Raw genomic sequence first — 22,255 nt, 5'->3', positions numbered from 1 at the left:
AGAATTGGCTGAGTGGCAGGAAGCAGAGGGTGATGATTGAGGGGTGTTTTTGTGACTGGATGCCTGTGTCCAGTGGGGTTCCACAGGGATCGGTGTTGGGTCCCTTGCTGTTTGTGGTATATATAAACGATTTAGACTTGAATGTAGGAGGGTTGATCAGTAAGTTTGCGGATGACACGAAAATTGGTGGGGTGGTAAATAGTGAGGAGGATAGCCTTAGATTACAGGAGGATATAGACAGGCTGGACCAGCATTGTTGCCTATCCCTAATTGCCCTTGAACTGAGTGGCTTACTAGGTCATTACAGAGGCCAGGTAAAATGCAATCACATTTCTGGGCTCTGGAGTCAGGTAAGGATGGCATTTGCGAAAGGGCATTCATGAACCAGATGGGTTTTTACGACATTTACTGTTTAGTTTCACCAGCGCTGAGACTGGCTTTCAATTCCAGATTTTAATGAATTGAATTTAAATTCCATCAGCTGCCTTGGTGGAATTTGAACCCATGTCCCCAGAGCATTGGCTTGGGTTCTGGATTACTAGTCCACTGACATTGCCACTATGCCACCCTCTTCTTCTTATCTGCATAAGCATCTGCAGTTCAAAGAATGTGGGCTCAGAGTTGATGTGTTGGAGCCTGAGCTTCAGACACCGCTTTCATGACAGTTTCCTGGACCAACATGTTGTGGAACCAACTAGGGACAAAGCTAGTTTAAATCTTGCATTGTGCAATGGGGCAGGGTTAATTAATAATCGCATCGTACTAGATCCGGGAAATAGTGATCATAATATAATTGAATCCCATATTAAGTTGGAAAACGGGGTACTCCAATCATAAACAAGAATCTTAAACTTAAAGCCAAATATATAAGTTTGAGGGAAGAGTGGGCTCAGCTTGATTGGTTAGATAGACTAAAAGGTCTGGTAGTAAGTAAACAGTGGGAAACATTTTAAAGAGAGTTCAAAATGTTCAACAAAAATACATTCTATTGAAAAACAAAGCCTCAGTGAGAAACACCCATCCGTGGCTTACTAAGCAAGTTAAAGATTGTATTGGATTAAAAGAAGAGGCGTATAATGTTGCAAGGATCGTAGTAAGTCTGAGGATTGAAGTGTTTTAGAAACCAGGAAAAGGCTACCAAAAAGTTGATGAGGGAAAAATAGAATATAAGAGTAGACTAGCTAGGAATGTGAAACCAGATTGTAAGAAACTATATAAGACTATAAAAAGGAGAGTAGCTAAAGCAAATGTTGATCCCTCAGAAGCAGAGACAAGAAAAATTATCATGGGGAATGGGGAAATGGCAGAGACATTTCTTCCACTGACGCATAGTGGCAGCAGTGTGTACCATCTACAAGAAGCACTGCAGCAACTCACCAAAAATCCTACAACAGCACCTTCCAAATCTGTGAATTCCACCACCTAGAAGGACAGGGGCATCAGATGTTTGGAAGCACCACCACCTGCAAGTCCCCCTGCAATAAATGCTGGTCTAGCCAGTGACACTCAAATCCCATGAAAAAACATTTAAAAAGTTGAACAAATATTTTGTCTCTGTTTTCACAGTACATGACAAATTACATTCCAGAAATAGAGTAGTTCAGTGACATTACCACTGAGAAGGACAAGGACAGTAGATACATGGGAGCACCACCACCTGCATTTGCCCTCCAAGCCACACACCACCCTGATTTGGAACTATATTGCGTTTCTTTCACTGTCACTGAATTGAAATCCTGGAATTCCCTTCTTACCAGCACTGTGGGTGTACCTACACCACATGGACTGCAGTGGTTGAAGAAAACAGCTCACCACCACCTTCTCAAGGGCAATTAAGGATGGACGATAAATGCTGGTCTCACCAGTGATGTCTACGTCCCGTCAACGAATAAAATAAAGAACTGCCCACGCAGAGCACACAAACAGAAATGGTTCCTTCCAAGCTGGGTTCAAGCTAAAAGTCATGACATTTGCTAACTCATCAAATAACTGTAATGCAGCGAAGAAATCTGGTTTCAGTGTGAGAATGGAAAGGGATCCATCCTGAAGAAATGCCCAAGACCAAATGCACCATGAGAATAGGGACCAGCCACTGGTCTGATCTGGAGAAGCACGTTATCGGAATGGGTCTTCGAAAACTGTCAGAATAGTTGCATCGTCACCTGAGTTGCAGTGCATATAGGTCAAATCAAACCCTGAGCCTAGCTTAGATTTCAGTAAAGCAGTTAGTGTAGCCGCATTATGGAATGAAGATGTCTAGTGTTGCAGCAAAAGACTAAGATTGTTCAGAGACAGCTGAAACATCTCCATACCGAAATGACCAGTTTCTAGCAATTCTTCATCAGACAGCGACAAAAACACAAACGCCCATTATGTCACATCGGCAACTTGGATGGAACACCCATGAATTGCGAGATTCCCAGCAACTGATCTGTGGAGTGGAAAGATTCGAAAACAGTTCTAGTGAAAACCATAGGACTTGAGAAGATGAGCTTCATGGTGATACTAGCCTGAGTGACAGAGGGAATTAAATTAAAGCTTCTCATACTTTTCAGACATAAAACCACGCCAAAAATCAAGTTCCCTGCATGAGTTTTTTTGCACATCCATGACAACGGTTGGATGAGGAGGGAGTGAATTTGTGGATCGATCATGTGTGGAATAAGCGACCTGGTGGCCTACTCAAAGAATGCAGCTTTTGTTAGAAACAAAAAATGCTGGAAATAATCAGGTCACGCAGCATCTTAGAGAGAAACAGAATTATGTTTCACATTGATGACCTTTCATCAGAACTGATGTAAGGGTTTTTAAGCCATTAGACGGGGGAGGATAGGGGGAGGGCGGGAGAGATTAAAGATTTTTGAGTAACAGAAGTCAGAGTGGTGATGGGTATAGTAAAGAAACCAAGATTGTGTCTAGACGAAAGCACGGATGTCTGTCTAGCCATTTGAATACAACATGAAGCAATAAAGAAAGAAACAAGCCGGCAAAATAAAGACATGCACAGCAAGGGTGGGGGCAGAGATTATGATCTAAAGTTGTTGAATTCAGTATTGAGTCCAGAAGGCTGTAGAGTGCTCAGACAAAAGATGAGGTGCTGCTCCTTGAGCTGATGTTGAACTTCATTGGAACACTTCAGCGGCCATGGAAAGAAAGGTCAGAGCGAGAGTAATGTAGAGGTTTAAAATAACAAGTAACAGGAAGTTCAGGGTAATGCTTTTTCACTGAATGCAAGTGTACCACAAAGCGGTCATCCAGTCTCTGTTTGCTCTCCCCAATGAAGAGGAGACCACATTGTGAATGGCGAATAGAGTATACTAAATTGAAAGAAGTACAGGTAAATTTCAGCTTATTAGCGTGGGACATATTCGTTTCCCATGTAACTGAAGAGATCAAGAGGTGCCTGCAAAGAAACAACACCCAAATTGCGGTTATACCAGGGGGTCTAACATCCATAGTTCAACTTTTGGGTGCCTTCCTCACAAGCCATTCAAGGATCATTTTCGCACCAAATGGGTAGGTGGATGATTGACAGAGAATGAACCTTCACAAAGAGTGGAAATATGCCTGCTGCCCTGCTTGATGTTTAGTGTTGTTTTGTGGGATGCTATTAATGTATAAACTGTCATCAGATCGTTCAAAAAGTGTGGACTTTCCAATTCAATGGATGGAGAGGAAGATGATTTGTTGTGGAAGGATGATTCTGAAAGTGAATGTGCCAAATCTGGTCCCAAGTGGGATCCTTAACGATACCATAGCCAAAGTGTCTCAGAATGAATTCGATTCAGGTGCTGAAGATGATGAATTTGACTGTTTCTAAAATGTTTTGATTGTGATTAAAGGTATCCTTTGTAGAATTAATTTATTGAATAAAACATGTCACATGATTTGATTTGAATTACTGTGGTTTTTTTCACATTTCAAAATGGTGACCATCTATACCACTCCTGGTTCATGTTGTATACTCAGTGTATAAATTGACCCCTGTTTTTGGAAAGATTTTTCAGTGCTTCAAAGGTCAGCTTATATGGTGTGATCTACAGTAGTTCCTTCTCTGATGACATTACTGTGCACTACCCCCATATGAAATACCATTTGCTGCTTACCAGGCACTTTCCCAACCTATCCAGATCCCTTTCTACTTTGCCTACGTATTCATTGCTGTCGAAATTCTCCCTGCAAAAGGTCTTTTGCTACCAGCAGGTTCCAGAGCTCAGCATAGAGGACAAGAGTTACATTTTGTATGGTGCAAAAAGTAGAATAAATGTCCCTACACAACAGGGCAATTCTTGTAAAGTGAAACATCAAATATTTATAAGTAAATGGTAATGGACTAAAGATGCTAGAAGTCACTGATGCATTTTCAAGGTTTAAGCCCATGATCATTGCTTATAGGAAGATAATGATCAGCCTGTGGCTGACAACTGGAAGGTGAAAGGACCACAATATAATTTCATTAACTGTTTCGATGCCCAAATAAAATAGTATATTAACAATTCTGGCCAAAGCTATAGATAAATGTTTTCTACGTTTAGCTTTGTAATGTTATCCACTGATGACCCAAGTCCCTTGCTGCAAAGGCTTAAAGGTTATCGTGGGGAATAAATATCTTCGATCTTGCAAGAGATTTTGTGCTTTTACATTGTTGAATCTTCTACACTTTGAGGTCTGCCATATAAAGTCTTTCAACAATAACAACTTGGAATTTACATGGTGTTTTTAAAGCAGTAAAATGTCCCCAGGTATGTAATCGTGGCAGGAAGATGGTATAATAATTAGATTTGGGTGAAAGCCCTATGAGAAACCCAAAATGTCAAACTGGAGGCATGAAAACTATTATAATTAATGTTCAAACTGAATTTCATCCATAGAGGAGATGGTGGTGTAGTGGTACTGTCACTGGACTAGTAATCCAGAGATCCAGGCTGATGCCCTGGGGATATGGGTTTAAGTTCCACCATGGCAGCTAGTGGAATTTGAATTCAGTTAATAAATCTGGAATTGAAAGTTAGTCTCAGTAATAGTGACCATGAAACCATCATCAATAGTCATAAAAAACCATCTGGTTCACTAATGTCCTTTAGGGAAGGAAATCTGCCGTCCTTACCTGGTCTGGCGTGCGTGTGACCCCAGACCCACAGCAATGTGGTTGGCTCTTAGCTGCCCTCTGAAATGGCCTCGCAAGCCACTCAGTTCAGGGACAATTAGGGATGGGCAACAAATGCTGGCCTAGCCAGTGACACCCACATCCAGTGAAAGAATGAAGAAAAAAAAAACTGTCTAACATTTGATTTTTAGAGAATAATTGAGAATAAAAATTCTGCTGCTTGTGTTGCAGAAAACTATCGCAGTTGGAACGAAGAAAGTAGAGAGTAGTAACCATAGTCATTGGACTTTAAAAGCTGGCCAGAGAGATAAGGGAAAAACTTACAGAATTGAGATGAAATGTGTGAGGAACCTTGATTTTAACAGTCATGTTGCGGAGAGGGGAGAGAGAGCATGCATGACAGACAACAGGTTTTTTTTTTCTTGAATCCTGCCCAGGAGTGTGTGTATGAGGTATCTGAAGAACCTTTTCAGCTTTGAGAGCAGTCATCAAGTCTTGTATGCCTTAGGCCTCCAGAATGTCTATGAGGGGAATCATAAGGTTTGGCACAAAATAAGTTTGTGAAAATGTCTAATTCCCTGATTTGTATGTGTTAGGAGTTTTCTTCTTAATGGAATATATCCTTGTTGAGAGTTATGAAATATCTCCTTAATGTCTGCCAATTCTTCTATACCATTACTTCCATTATTTTTAAATGTATTTCCATCCATTGTTTTATCTCTACCTTTTAGCCTTTTTTGATTCCTTCACCCCACCCCCACTAGGGCTATCTGTACCTTGCTTGTCCTGCTTTCCACCCTTAATTAGCACATTCCTTAGATAATATCACCACCTTCAATGCCTCTTTGTCCTTTTGTCTGTGACATATTTTGGTTATCTCCACCTATCACTTGCCCTCTATCCAGCTCTACCTGTCCCAACCCCCCTTAAACCAGCTTATATTTCACCTCTCTTCTATTTTTACTTAGTTCTGTTGAAGGGTCATTCGGACTCGAAACGTTAACTGTGCTCCTCTCCGCAGATGCTGAGTTTTTCCAGGTATTTTTGTTTTTGTTTTGGATTTCCAGCATCCGCAGTTTTTTGCTTTTATCTTCAAAACCGTCTTATCTTTTAATCTATTTTCCCATTCCACTTGGGCAACTCTGCTGTCATATCTTATAATTGCCTTTATTTAAGTTTAAGGCTCTATTTTCAGAGCCACGTTTCTCATCCTCAAAATGAATGTGAATTCTATCATGTTATGATTACTCCGACCTGGAGGATCCTTTACTATGAGGTCATTAATTAATCCCTGTCTCATTACATCTTCGTTTGGTCATTTGTTGTCACCACCTTCCCAGAAGGCTAACTACAGTGCAACTCCACTTCTGTCTGTCCTATGCTGCCTTTACATATTCCACATTATCAGGTCTAAAATAGCCTAATCCCTGGTTGGTACCAGAATGTATTGTTTTAAGAGACCGCCCTGAATACACTCTATGAATTCATCTTGCAGGCTACCTTTGATTTGTCCAATCTATATGAAGGTTAAATTGCGCATGATTATTGCAGTACCTTTCTTTCAGGCCCCCATTATTTCTTGATTTATACTCTGTCCGCTAGTGCAGCTTCAGTGATTTCCCGCCTTTGCTGTTTCTTAACTCCACCCAAATTGATTCTTTATCTTCATCTCTGAACCAAGATCATTCCTTACTACTGTACTGATAACATTCTTTATTAGCACAGCTACCCGGCCTTCTTTTCCTTTCCTTTTGTCCTTCTGAAATGTCAAATACCCTTGAATGTTCAGGTCCCAGCCTTGGTCACCTTGTAACCACCTCTCTGCAATGACTATGTATCATACTCTTCTATTTGTGTTATCATTTCACCCATCTTGTTACAAATGCTGTGTGCATTCAGATAAAGAGCCTTTAATTCTGGCTTTTTACCATTTCCCCCTATACTGACCCTTATTTTCTGGCGCACTCCTATGTTTGTACACTGTTTCTTCCTGTCACACTCTAGTTATCATTACCCGTATCACTACCCTGCACTATTGTCTTGTCCTTTCTCTTTAATTTTCCAAATCTCCCCTCAGTGAACCCCACGCCTCCCCGCCCCCCCCCCCGGCCATTATTTAGTTTAAAGCCCTCTCTGCAGCTCGAGTTATACAATTCACCAGGGCTCTGGCCTCATCGTGGCACAGGTGAAGACTGTCCCAATGGTACAGCTCCTTCTTTCCCCAGTGCCAGTGCCCCGCGAATTGAAACTCATTTTTCCCATACCAATCTTTGAGCCACACAATCAACTCTGAGTTTATTTCACTGATGCCAATTTGCTCGTGTCCCAGTTGTAATCCATAGATTATTACCTTTGTGACCTCATTTACTTGTTTTGAAATTCATTTGCCACGGTTTTATCTATTCACTCAATCTATCAGTATCGCTTTGTAATTTTATTCTTCCACTTACACTATTTATAGTGCTGCCTATCTTTCTGTCATTGTCAAACTTAGATATGTGGATGCCTAACCTATCATCTCCATTCATAAATACAATCAATGGTTGAACCCTCAACACAGATCCCTGTGGGGCACCACTTGTCGTCACCTGTCAGAGTACATGTCCATTATTCCCACTTTCTTTCTCATGCCATTCAGCCAATTTGGCCTCAGTTTCATAAACTTCAGCTTTAGCTAACAGTCTTAAACGAGGGTCTTATTGGAAGCCCATTCCCTTGTCCCCAATACTTTAATTATCTCTTCAAAATATTTAATCAAATTTGTCAGATGTGCTACCCTTTACAAATCCATGCTGGCTCTCTTTCATCTCAAGTTATGACAACTTGACAAGGGACCAAGGAAAGATGATGATGGTTGAGAAAGACAATAACCAAGTCTCTGAAGCTATGTTTAGTGGCAGTAGATTTATAGAAGCTACAGGTAGAGGTAAAGTAAACTGACCTGATACATTGGGCATCATATTTTCAGTACATAGCAGATGAATAGGGATCACAGGTGCAGGCAAGCTGGGATTGGTGCCGATCCCCAGCTTGGCAAAATGGGGAGAATTAATGGCATTAGGGGCATCCAGGCTATAAAACCATCCTTTGAATCAAAAAAAAATGAAGGGTGGTCAACCAGAATTGTGGTGACCCTATGTAAGATGGGAAATGCTGAAAGAAGACGGAAAGAAGCAGATGAACAGGGACGATGTCTTGGGTATGACGGAAGGGCAATTACGAGATTATGAAGCTAATCATTGGGAATGATTGATTTTGTATTTCTAGGGATGCTTTAGGAAAATGCAGTTCGATTTATTCATGTTTGGTGTTGGCTGAACTCAGTCAGCACTTAAGATAGTAAATGAATTCTCCTGAGTACTGTGTACAATGTGTTGTGCCCTACTTGTGATTTCCTGTCATTTGTATACTTGTAATTGAAATTCATTTGCCATTTTCTTTCAAATTGAAACCCACAGATACAATTGGAAGATGACCAAGGTGTAAATGTGGGACTGGAAAGTAGCCTGACATTGCGGCGCCTACTGATTTGGACTTATGATCCCAAGATGAGACTCAAGACACTGGCAGCACTTGTCGATCATTGCCAAGGTCAGTCAGGATGTTTTTTAGGTCACTACTGTTTTGTAATTGTAAATTAAGGTAAGACGTTCCATGTTTTTTACTTAATTTTTTTAAAAAATCAACTGGAAGACAAAACCAGTGGCAGAGGAGGTGGCAGGAGACTGAACCTGATTTTAACACATTCGGGCAAATTTTACAAGTAACCAAATTGGATGTTAATGTTCATTTTTCTTTATTTGCTAATGTTAATAAAAAAACTAGATTTTCCTGCTTCATATGAATATTTTATTAACTGTGATTACAGATCAATAGGTTGCAGCAAGATTTTTGATGCAGTGCTATACTTTTGATTATTCCACAAAATAGGAAGCCTTGGAATAGGAGACAAGCTCCTGAGGTGGATTTAAAATTAGCTAAGCTGCAAAGCCCAAAAGGTGGTTGTGAATGGAAGTGAATCGAAATGGTAAAGGATCACTAACTGGCACCATGGGACCAGTGGTGGTCTGATTATTTTTGGAGCTGAAGACAGAAACAAAATCTGTTAAAAGTTGAGGTGGGGAAGCATTAAAATAAGAGAGGGCAATCCAAAACCTCAGGAAACTTTTTAGGTTGGGGAGGTGGGTTGAGGAGTGGCAAATGGTGTTTAGTACAAATAGGGTAATGAGACTGGTGATGGGGAATAAAAAGGGGAGAACGCAAGCTGGTCTAAACTCGGGAGAGGGATCTGGGCTATTGGTGGAAAGCTCGCAGTCACTAACAGTGCATTGTATAACAGCAGCAAGGAAAGCTAACAACATTCTTGTATGTATTGTCAGATGAATAGAACACTGATCCTAGGAGGGAATAATGAGTCAGGCACAGCTTTTTTAATATTCTTTTACTAAGTGTGGGTGTCCTTGGCTAGGTAAGCATTTATTGCCCTTCTCCAATTGCCCTTGAGAAGCTGGTGAGTCATCGCCATGAACTGCTACACTCCATGTGGTGTAGGTACACCCACAGTACTGTTAGGAAGGGAGTTCCAGGATTTTGACGAAGTGAATGTGAAGGAACGGCGATATAGTCCCAAGGCAGGATCTTGTGTGACTTGGAGGAGAGCTTGTCGGTGGTGACATTCCCATACATCTGCTGCCTTTCTCCTTCAAGGTGGTAGAGGGATTGGAAAGTGGAAATACGAATTAGGAGCAGGAGTAGGCATCTCGACCACTGGAGCCTGGTCTGCATTCAATAAGATCATGCTGATCTGAATGTAACCACAACCCTACGTTCCTGCCTATCCCCGAAAATCTTCCACTCCTGTTAACCAAGAATCTATCTGGCTTTACCTTTAACGATATTCAAAGACCCTGCTTCCACTGCCCTTTGAGGAAGAGAGTTCCAAAGACACTCAACCCTCTGAGAGAAAAAATATCTCCTCATCTCTGTCTTAAATGAGCAACCCCATAATTTTTAAGTAGCATCCTCTAGCTCTGGAAAGGCATTAAAAACATCCTGGGGGTTACCATCAACCAGAAACTGAACTGGACCAGCCATATAAATACTGTGGCTACAGGAGCAGGTCAGAGGCTGGGAATCCTGCAGCAAGTAACTCACCACCTGATTCCCCAAAGCCTGTGCACCATCTACGAGGCACAGATCAGGAATGTGATGGAATACTGTCCACAAATAGAGGTAAATGATTTAAACCTAATCACCACTACAGAAACATGGTCCCAAGGTGATCAAGGTTGGGAAATAAATATTCCAGGGTTCACTATTTTTGAACAAAAACAATGACGAAGGAGGCTGGGTAGCCCTTATAGTAAAAAAAGACATTAGTGGGAAAGAACCTGTCCTTTGAAGATCATGAAGTAGAATCAGTATGGGTGGAAATTAGGAATAACAACAGACAAAACACTGGTGGGAGTAGTCTATAGGCCCCCAGCAGAGAAAACAGTGAACTATAGCCCAATTAGTCTAACATCAGTTGTTGGGAAAATGAGGAATCTATTATTAAGGAAGTCTTAACAATGCACTTTTTAAAAAAAAAAGCATAGTATGATTATAAGAAGTCAACATGGTTTTACTAAAGGGAAATCCTGTTTTACAAATTCATTGGAGTTTTTGAGGATGTAACTAATAGCGTAGATAAAGGAGAACCAGGAGTTGTCGTATACCTGGGTTTCCAAAGTGCATTCGATAAGGTGCTGCACAAAAGGTTAAGAGGTAAGGTAAGGACTCTTGGTGCTGGGGGTAATGTAATATGGATAGAGAATTGGTTAATTGTTAGAAAATAGAGAGTGGACATAAACAGAGGCTTTTCAAGTTGGCAGGCAATGAATAGTGTAGTGCTGCGAGGATCAGTGTTAGGGCCTCAGCTATTTATAAATCTATATTAATGACTTGGATGAAGGGACGGAGAGTAACAATATTTAAGTTTGCTGATGGTACTAAGCTAGGTGGGAAGGTCAGCTGAGGGGAGGACAGAGGTTGCAAAGCAACAAAGATACATTAGGTGAGTGGGCAACAACATGGCAAATGGAGTGTAATATAGAGAAATGTGAAGTTATTCACTTTGGATGTAAGAATTAAACAGAATATTTTTTGAAAGGTAAGAAACTTGCAAGTGTTGATGTTCAAAGAGACTTGGGTGTGCTGGGACAAGGAACGCTGAAAGTTAGCATGCAGGTGCAGCAAGCAATTAGGAAGGCAAATGGCATGTTGGCCTTTATTGAAAGGGGATTAGAGTACAAGAATAAAGTAGTCTTGCTACAGTTGTACAGGGTTTTGGTGAGAAGGCACTTTGAGTACTGTGTGCAGTTTTGATCTCTGCATTTCAGAAAGGATATACTTGCATTGGAGGCCGTACAGCAAAGGATCACTAAATTGCGTCTAGGATAAGGGAGTTGTCGTATGATGAGAGGCTGAGTAAATTGGGCTTTTATTCTCTGGAGTTTGGAAGAATGAAAGATGATCTCATTGTAACATACAAAATTCTGAAGGGGTTTGATAGGGTAGATGCTGAGAGATTGTTTCTGCTGGTCAGGGAATCTAAAACACAGGGGCACAGTGTCAGGATCATTACGGTTGAGATGAGGAGAAATACTTTACTCAAAGGGTTATGTATCTTTGGAATTCTCCATCCCAGGGGGTTGTGGATGTTCCATCATTGAATACATTTAAGGCTGGGAGAGACAGGTTTTTGGTGTTTCAGGGAATTAAGGGGTATGGAGAGCGGGCAGGAAAATGGAGTTGAACCCAAGATCAGCACGATTATATTGAATGGCAGAGCAGGCTTGATGGGTCGTGTGGTCTACTCCTGCCCCTATTTATTCTCCTCTTATTAAGTCCCAACCTGGAGTACATTCTGTGCCCTTGCCACCCTTGGTGCTTCTTCCAAGTGGTGTTCAACATGGAGGGATCCTGATTCATCAGCTGAGGGGGGAATGGTAGGTGGTAATCAGTAGGAGGTTTCCTTGCCCATGTTTGGCCAGATGCCAGGAGACTTCATGGGGCCCGGAGTCAATGTTGATGACTCCCAGGGCAACTCCCTCCCGACTCTGTGCCCACTGTGTTCACTGTGTGCCCACCTCTGGTGGGCATGTCCTGCTGGTAGGACAATACATACTCCGGGATGGTGGTGTCTTAGATTTGGTGAATATGACTATATGTCAGGGCTGTTGCTTGACTAATCTGTGGGACAGTTCTTCCAGATTTGGCACAAGCGCCCCCCAAAGGTTAGTAAGGAGGTCTTAATGGAGTCGACAGAGTTAGATGTGCCATTTTCATTTCTTGTTCACTTATGAACAAGGACACCCATGTCCTTTTGGGCAATCTCTCACCATTTAAGAAATGCCCTGCACCTCCGTTCCTCCTACCGAAGTAGATAACCTCACACCTTATGTTCCATCTGCCGTGTTCTTGGTCATTCAGCCTGTTCAAATCCCCTTGAAACCTCTCTGCAGATTTCAGCAGGAAGTGAACCAGATGGGTTTTTACAGCAATCGACAACAGTATCATGGTCATCTTTTGACTTTTAATTCCAGACTTTTTTTTAATTGAATTCAAATTCCACCATCTGCCATGACAGGATTCGAATCTGAGTCCCCAGAGCATTACTCTGGGTTTCTGGATTACTAGTCCAGTGACATTATCACTACGCCATCGCCTCCCTATGTTTGCTAACCTGTGTGGGACCTTATCAAAAGCCTTCTGAAAATTCAGAAAACCACATCCACTGGCTTCCCCTTATCTACTCCACTAGTAACATCCTCAAAAAAACTCCCAACAAGTGTGTCAAACATGATTTCCCTTTCATAAATCCCAAACAGATCATTATTTTCTAAGTGTCCAGTTATCACGTCCTTTACAATAGCTTCCAGTATTTTCCCTACTACTAACATCAGGCTAACGGATATCAGGTTCCCTGTTTTCTTTCTCCCTCATTTCTTAAGTAGTAGAATTACATTTGCAACCTTCCAATTTGCGGGCATTGTTCCAGAATCTATAGAATTTTGGGAGATGACCATCAATCATCTATTATCTGCATAGCCATTACTGTCAACACTCTGGGATGTAGATTATTGGGTTCCGGGGATTTATCAACTTTCAGTACCGTTAATTTTTTCAATACTACTTTTGTACTAATACTAATTTCCATCAGTGCTTAATTCTCTCTATCCTCTTGGTTTGCTATTATTTCTGAAAGATTTCTTGTATCTTCCACCAGCAAGACAGATGCAATGTATTTATTTAGCATCTCTGCCATTTCTCTGTTCACCATTATAAATTTTGTCTCTGCCTGGAATGAAGCTCGATTTGTTTTTGTTAATCTTATCCTTTTTACAAACCTGTAGAAGCTTTTACAGTCTGTTTTTATGTTTCTTGCTAGTTTACATTCATATTCTATTCTCCCTTTCTTTATCAGTTTCTCGGTCATCTTTTGCTGAATTTTAAAATTCTCTCAATCCTCAGGCTTTTATTTTTTGGCAACTTTATAAGCCTCTTCCTTTGATCTAATACAATCTCTAATTTCCTTTGTTAGCCATGGTTGACTCATTTTTCCTGTTGGGTTTTTGTGCCTTAAAGGAAGGTATCTTTGTTGTCAATCATGTATTAGTTCTTTAAATAATAGCCAGTACCTGTCGACTGTCATACCCTTTAATGTATTTTCCCAATCCACCACAGCCAACATAGCTTTCTTTGTTTAGATTTAAGACCCTAGTTTTGGATTGAACTACATTGCTTTCAAGCTTAATGGAAAATTCTACCATATTATGGTCAATCTTCCCTAAGGATTCTTTTGCAAAAAGATTATAAATTAGCCTTTTTCCATCGTCCCATTAGAAGATGAGATGAGGAAGAATTTATTCACTGAGGTTGGTGAATCTTTGGAATTCTCTGCCCTTGAGGGCTGTGGAGGCTCAGTCATTCAGTAAATTCGAGACAGAGATCAATAGATTTCTACATGTTAAAAATATCATAGGATATGGGGGTAGTGCAGGAAAATGGTGTTGAAATAGAAGATTAGCCATGATCTTACTGAATGATGGAGCAGGCTGGAAGGGCTAAATGGCCTACTCCTGCTCCTATTTCATATGTTTGAGTGTAAGATTGACCAGAATTGGCTTTCGGGACCGATAAGATGAGTTGCCGTCGTTTCCAAATTTGTACTTTCCTGAGTTCTGATGAAATGCAACAATCCATTAAAATGTGAGACCGGATTTATTTATTTGTGCAAAAGTATAATTTTTTTGGAACCTTTATCTTCATTGTATTTTGTGTGTTTAATTGTATGTAGGTATTAGAAATCAACTGGGAATTCACTTGTGCTCCTAGGAACAGACTGAAACTGGTGGTGTTGGGTTAGGAGGTGCAAGTTTGTATTGTATATCTCTGTTAATAAAAGCTTATAGAAGCGTGCAAAGATTACCTCCAGTTCCATCCTTCAACACCGGGCTTTCTGGATTAGAACATGCTGTTGCTTGAAAGAATTTACGGTATATATGTTTTTAAAGTATTTTGTAAGGATGTAATTTGAATTTAAGCCAATTTTTTGTTTTGATCTGCTCAGGGAGGAAAGGTGGAGAATTGGCATCTGCAGTCCATGCTTATACTAAAACAGGAGATCCATACATGAGATCACTGGTGCAACACATTCTTAGCCTTGTATCGCATCCCATCCTGAACTTCCTCTCCCGCTGGATTTATGATGGAGAGTTGGAGGATACATACCATGAGGTAAATTGTGTGTCTCCCATGGTGTCACTGAAGATGAGTGGGAGGGATGTGATTTATAACTTGCACCAGCCACCCAAACAGCATTTGCTCCATAGCTCATATAAGCCAGAAACCTTCCACCCCATATTTCTCCTCTTCCACCTTCATGTCCCAATTCAGTTAGATGTCTCCTTTTCCAATCCCAACAGCCTAAGAAGCTCTTCGTTCTCATACAAGATATTCTAGCGCACTCACTGCTGATTATGAGAAAGAAGTGATAGATCAGGTAATTTCCTTGGGGTAGAGAACGTACTGTTAATATGGCAATCACCTTGTTAAAACCAGTTGTTAGTTAAACAGGTGATGGGCATTAATTATCCCATCTATATAGAATAAAAAGGTACAGCTGGAACACTTTGTGTGGAAGCTGGTAGCATGAAGGAGTTGTCTTGGAAATAAACCAGCTTTAACCAAGAGACCAGCCTGGATTAATTCTTCCACCACAACCTCTTATTGTGAGTAACACGAACTGTTGTAGGCGGTGGAAATGGAGACTTGGAGACATTGACGCTTAAGTTTTATACAGTTACCTTTGTTGTTTGAGAGTGTGGAGATTATGACTGGACTCCAGGAGGCAAGCAAATAATTAAATAAAGATAATTTGAATATCAAGTAATGAGTGTGAAGAAAATCGATCAACTCGCCAGTCAGCAGAACAAATGAGTGTCTTAACAGACTCAATTTTATTACCAAAGTTTCAGTAAATTCTATTACTGTATGGATTTTTAAAAATTCACTTGAGTTCTGAGTGTCTCTGACAAAGCCAGCATTTATTACCCATCCATAATTGCCCTTGAAAAGATGGTGATGAGCCACCTCCTTGAACTGCTGCAGTCCATATGGTGTAAGCATACCCACAGCCCTGTTAGAGAAGGTGTTTCAGGATTTCAACTGAGGAACAAGAGGACATTTTAGAAGATTAGCTGACTTTGGAATATTCTCATAGAAAATAACACTTATACTTCACTACCTTGTTTTCTGTGATTTACTTTGACACTCAGTGTTATGATGCCAGTTTTGAAAATACTGGACAAGCCGGACACTTGTTAGTATCTGGCTGGACGAACCATAATCATTTCAAGAATGAAATGCGTGGAAGAACCAAGGGTAAGAAAATAAGCGGCAAGTCTCCAAGATTAAATTGAAACACCAAATGAATCTTTATTATACAAATTTGAACAGAACAAACACAAGCAGTAATGACTAAATAAGTATACTGAGCAAACAAGACAATAATTCTAAGCAACATGAGCTTCTACCTCAAACGCAATTCAACAGACTTGGCCCAGCTTAATCTTTTTACTGTGCCTTTCACTCTGATAATCTGGAAGGCAGTTCCTTTTTCTCTGGGTCTCGTTGCACCGGCCACAACTCAAGTCGATGGTGTATTCCTATCAACACAATCTCCTCGTCAGAGTATAGACGATGCTGATGGTCACATGCCACGACTTACCAGACACACACACACGCACACACAGTCTCCCTTGGCATCTATTCCGTAGCTGGACTTTTCTCTTTACAGAGCTACTTGGTATTACTTAGTTCTCTACAACTCCCTCTTTTCCTCTCTCAACATACAGAGCTGAGTTCTCTGGTTAAACACAACAGTCTGCAGCCTCCAGATCAGCTTCTCTTATTCATTCTTGTTTTCTAAAAATAAAACGAAACTCACCAGTTTTCCTTTTAGAGTGTAGCTCCGCTCTCAGCAATTTTCTCCATAGCAACCTTTTGGCTTTCTTGCTTCTAATAGCCTCTTACCTAGGTCAAAAATTCAAGCATTGTTTGTAAACTCATACAGGCATATTAAACCAAACTGAAAGTAAGCAACTTTAAACTGAACCAAACTCTACATCCTTAACCCTTAGTATAACTCACAACATAGTTATAACTTTGCCCCCTTTTTAAAAAAAAAAATGAAAATGCATCTGAAACTGAGACATTTTCATTTACAAGCCAAATAACATATCGTATCATGCTACCTCTCTCAATTCTAATCCTTACATATAATTTATATTAATTTAGGATTATAATCTTTGTAAACGACTGTCTCCCCCTGATTACTTGAAACATATATTTCAAATTGTTGAAGAGTTGAGACCCAACTTGGATGTTTCCTTTTGAATTGCAGAGTATTTCTGTTGGTAAGAGTTACGTTTTCTCAAAAAATAATTGAATGCTCAAGAGTGTGGTGGAGATAGGGTCAATCAAGGCATTTAAGAAGGAATTGGATTATTACAAAGGCAGAATGTGTAGGGCTATGGGGAGTGGCACTACTTGAATTGCTCCTTCGGAGAGCTGGTGCAGACACGGTGGGCCAAATGATCTCTTCTGTGCTGTAACCACGCTGTGATTCTTGCATCATCCTCTTGTAACAACACCGCTCCTACGCCCACATCGCTGGCACCAATAACCATTTTGAATGGCTTATTGTAGTTTGACGCTGCTGAGGCAGGTTGATTTGTTAATATGGCTTTCAAGCATACAAAAGCAGCTTGACAAAACTCCAGTCGAGCTGAACTTCCTGTATTTCTTTAACAATGAAGGGGAGCGACTACAGTGCTGAAATTTGGAACAAATTTCCCTTAAAATCCACACGTTGGTAGAAACTATAGAGTTTCATGTCTTGTTCTGGGAATAGAGAAGCCCAGAATTGCTTTTACTTCTACTTCTTTGGGCGATACTTGGCCTTGTGCCATAATGTGCCCCAAATAAGTGACATTAGCCTTGGCAAATTCACTTTTCACTAAATTTATTGCTAATTTAGCTTTTTGCAACTTGTCAAACAGTACACTCAGGTTCTGCTCTGAGGAAGAGCCATACGGATTCAGTGTTAACTCTGTTACCCTCTCTACAATTGCTGCCAGACCTGCTGAGCTTTTCCAGCATTTTCTGTTTTTAACTCACTCGGGTTCTCCACATGTTCCTCCCAAGTTTTCCAGTAGATCACCAAATCATTGATGTACAACTGTGTTGTATAAATGTGGTGCTATGTTTATATTTTTACTTTTTTTTTGTGTTTATGTATATATTCTGTGTAAATAAGGAAAGCTGTGTCTGTGTTTGTCCAGGGTTAATCAAAGAGATTTGTGGAGTCAGATTGACTTGCTGTGGGGTCTAAAGGATGAAAGAGTAAAGGTGTGTTATCTCTTTGCATTTGTAATGAGGCCTTATGGTGGGTTTTAATATTGAAGTAAGCAATGCAGATTTGAAATTTACATTTGGGGTTAAGCACTGAAATTGATTTGTAGCTGTTGCATTTCAAAAGAGGCTCAAATGTATCGAGGAACATTTGCATCTTAGAGGAGATTCGTGAGTAAATGGGCAGACGTTTTAAATGTTACTGAACCAAAATAGAGGGAACATAGGAAAATAAAAGTTTTCAATATTTGGGGATCCTAAGTTTAAAGGATTTGTGGAGACTATGGAGAATGAAGATAAAAGGGGGAAAAAGGAAGTATTTATGAGAACAGATTTTAAGCTGGATTGAGTTGCTGTGGGGATATCTCACTGAAGGCCAGCACTTGTTTTTGGCTGTGAAAGATTTTTAATTGAAGGAAGCAACTCAGTCTGAGGCCAGGAGAATATTTGTCCTGTGAAACAGTTTGTTTTGAATCTGCCTTTGGAAAACCACATCTGCGTGTTCTGGTTCTGCAAAGTGGTGAATTGTATTTCTGGTTGCAGTGAAAGGTAATTTCTTGATTTGGTTAATATTTCCTGGATTTTACAGGTAAGAATCTATAAGGGCTGTTGCCAAAAAGATAGTCTCATTGTGTACCTTTGGTAAAACATTTTTGGGGGTTATTTTGTAAGACTCTTTTAACTGTGTATCTTTTACCTTGTGTGTTTAAGCTTTATCTTTTCTTTTAATAAATATTTGAATTATTCGAATTTTAAAAGTCATCATTGAAATCCTGTGTTCAGTAACTATCCTCCAAGTTTCTACGATGCAAAAAAAACAGATTATGATCAGCCAAGACTGATTTCAATCTGAGATCTGACTTGCTCAGCATTAACATCAACTGCGGTTGTAACAAATTTGGGGGCTTGTCCAGGATCCAGACACAGCAAATTGGGAACTCGTACCTAAATTGTTCCCACAGACAAACCAGAAGAATTAGAGTGGGGAAGGTAAATTGTTCTTTCGAAACCAGTTTTATAAACGGAAAAAATGTTTTCTTGAGTCTGTACTACTAAAGTGTAAAAATGTCCACATTTTGATGCCAGTGCTTTTCTAGGAGCAGTGGAAGTTCCTTTTGAGGATTTAAAAGCTCTGTCCCACGAAGAGTTAAGAGCTGGCTAGGCAAGGGCAACTTGCAATCCAAGAGGCTGGGAACACACAGTGAGAGTCTGCAGAAAGGCAGGGAACACACAGTCAGTCTGCAGAGAGGCGGGGAACACGCAGTCAGAGTCTGCAGAGAGGCAGGGAACACGCAGTCAGTCTGCAGAGAGGCGGGGAACACGCAGTCAGAGTCTGCAGAGAGGCAGGGAACACGCAGTCAGTCTGCAGAGAGGCAGGGAACACGCAGTCAGTCTGCAGAGAGGCAGGGAACACGCAGTCAGAGTCTGCAGAGAGGCAGGGAACACGTAGTCAGTCTGCAGAGAGGCAGGGAACACGCAGTCAGTCTGCAGAGAGGCAGGGAACACGCAGTCAGAGTCTGCAGAGAGGCAGGGGACACGCAGTCAGTCTGCAGAGAGGCAGGGAACACGCAGTCAGTCTGCAGAGAGGCAGGGAACACGCAGTCAGTCTGCAGAGAGGCAGGGAACACGCAGTCAGTCTGCAGAGAGGCAGGGAACACGCAGTCAGTCTGCAGAGAGGCAGGGAACACGCAGTCAGTCTGCAGAGAGGCAGGGAACACGCAGTCAGTCTGCAGAGAGCAGGGAACACGCAGTCAGTCTGCAGAGAGCAGGGAACACGCAGTCAGTCTGCAGAGAGGCAGGGAATACGCAGTCAGAGTCTGCAGAGAGGCAGGGAACACGCAGTCAGTCTGCAGAGAGGCAGGGAACACGCAGTCAGAGTCTGCAGAGAGGCAGGGAACACGCAGTCAGTCTGCAGAGAGGCAGGGAACACGCAGTCAGAGTCTGCAGAGAGGCAGGGAACACGCAGTCAGAGTCTGCAGAGAGGCAGGGAACACGCAGTCAGTCTGCAGAGAGGCAGGGAACACGCAGTCAGTCTGCAGAGAGGCAGGGAACACGCAGTCAGTCTGCAGAGAGGCAGGGAACACGCAGTCAGAGTCTGCAGAGAGGCAGGGAACACGCAGTCAGAGTCTGCAGAGAGGCAGGGAACACGCAGTCAGTCTGCAGAGAGGCAGGGAACACGCAGTCAGTCTGCAGAGAGGCAGGGAACACGCAGTCAGTCTGCAGAGAGGCAGGGAACACGCAGTCAGTCTGCAGAGAGGCAGGGAACACGCAGTCAGAGTCTGCAGAGAGGCAGGGAACACGCAGTCAGAGTCTGCAGAGAGGCAGGGAACACGCAGTCAGAGTCTGCAGAGAGGCAGGGAACACGCAGTCAGAGTCTGCAGAGAGGCAGGGAACACGCAGTCAGAGTCTGCAGAGAGGCAGGGAACACGCAGTCAGAGTCTGCAGAGAGGCAGGGAACACGCAGTCAGAGTCTGCAGAGAGGCAGGGAACACGCAGTCAGAGTCTGCAGAGAGGCAGGGAACACGCAGTCAGAGTCTGCAGAGAGGCAGGGAACACGCAGTCAGAGTCTGCAGAGAGGCAGGGAACACGCAGTCAGAGTCTGCAGAGAGGCAGGGAACACGCAGTCAGAGTCTGCAGAGAGGCAGGGAACACGCAGTCAGAGTCTGCAGAGAGGCAGGGAACACGCAGTCAGAGTCTGCAGAGAGGCAGGGAACACGCAGTCAGAGTCTGCAGAGAGGCAGGGAACACGCAGTCAGAGTCTGCAGAGAGGCAGGGAACGCGCAGTCAGAGTCTGCAGAGAGGCAGGGAACGCGCAGTCAGAGTCTGCAGAGAGGCAGGGAACACGCAGTCAGAGTCTGCAGAGAGGCAGGGAACACGCAGTCAGAGTCTGCAGAGAGGCAGAGCGCTGGAGAGTGTTCAGGGCCCAAAAGGAGGTGATGGAATCAGTGAGGTTTGGAGTATTTAAGAAACAGCTTCTTGAATTTAAAAAGACCAAGGTTAGGTCTGTAGAGTTAATGAGGGTCTTGAAGAGACCGGTGGAATTTAAAACAGGCAATGAAGCTGACCTGGAAATTGAGTTGCTAGGTACATTTTTTTGCAGAATTAAGCAGGGACTAGGGGAGTTCCAAGACAAGGAGACAGTGAGAGAGGTGCTACACCCAGCTGCGGAGCTACTGGGAGTTAAAAGGGCCAAACACAGGCCTGCAAAAATACAAAGAAACAAGGTAGAACCTGAACAAGTTATAAGGATCAAAGCTAGACCAGCAGTAATGAGAGGTCTATGAGGGACCTGAAAAGGTTAAAAAGGAGGATAGGAATAGGCCAATGACCTGTTTGACAAACAGCTCCATGACAGATTTAAACAGGGATGAGGGGTGTTCCCAAACAGAAAAGCAGACAGTGAGGGAGATGCCTCACCCAGTTGAAGAGCCACAAGGGAGTACGGCAGGAGCCAAATGTCCACTTGGAGGCAGTAATGTTCCAGAAGACATGAAACAGGTTAGAGGAACAGAAATTCCCCAAGACAGCAGAAGGTACTAATGAACCAATGTTCTGTTTGGTGGATAGCTTCATGGCAAATATAAATGGGGAAAAGGGAAATTCCCAAATAGGCCAGGGAAGAGTGAGGGTGATGCCCCACTTAGCTGAAGAGCAACAGTGGAATATTACAGGAGCAAACTTCCACCTGACGGCAGTGGTGTCCCTGAGTATGGGGAAGGCCCTCTCCTAAAACAAAAGAGGAAGAGAGCAGAGTCCTGATGCGCGGAGAAGTGTTACGGCAGCAGACTACCGCTACCAACTACTTACAGGCATATGGAACTTATTTGAAGGAAAACCTGTGTTTTTAAAAGAAATACAAGTAAAGAGCGATCGAAAGATGGCTGACAATGAAAGTGACTGCTTTCTGGAAAAATCCAATGTGGATTATACTGATAGACCGGTCCTGTGAGGACATGGAATATCACACCTGAAAAGGTGTCGAGGCTTACTTCAAACACACACTTGAAAGGAAGATATGGAAAATGCATAAGGCTGGACTTTTAATCTGTGTTTGCAGAGACAGTGGAGACTGATTCACACTTCTAAGCAGTCATCCAAAAATCCATCTCCTGTTGATTTATATCTCAATGTGTAAAATGGTCTGAGATGAAAGCAAAACGGACCCTGGGCGCAAGACAGGACTATTTCCCC

General features: G+C 42.0%; 1 protein-coding gene across 2 annotated transcripts in view; it reads left to right on the top strand.

Moving 5' to 3' along the window:
- tubgcp3 (tubulin gamma complex component 3) overlaps positions 1 to 22,255 on the top strand; it is a 116,569-nt gene that overhangs the window by 45,588 nt on the left and 48,726 nt on the right. For both annotated transcript variants that reach the window (XM_078546096.1, XM_078546097.1), the window contains exons 10-11: positions 8,566 to 8,698; positions 14,721 to 14,887. In XM_078546096.1, the coding sequence (XP_078402222.1) occupies positions 8,566 to 8,698; positions 14,721 to 14,887 (300 nt within the window). The remainder of the gene's footprint in view (positions 1 to 8,565; positions 8,699 to 14,720; positions 14,888 to 22,255) is intronic.

This window comes from Cetorhinus maximus, chromosome 7 (assembly GCF_964194155.1).
Source record: "Cetorhinus maximus chromosome 7, sCetMax3.hap1.1, whole genome shotgun sequence".
In the NCBI taxonomy this organism is placed as follows: Eukaryota; Metazoa; Chordata; class Chondrichthyes; order Lamniformes; family Cetorhinidae; genus Cetorhinus; species Cetorhinus maximus.
This window is presented reverse-complemented; position numbering and strand designations above follow the sequence as displayed.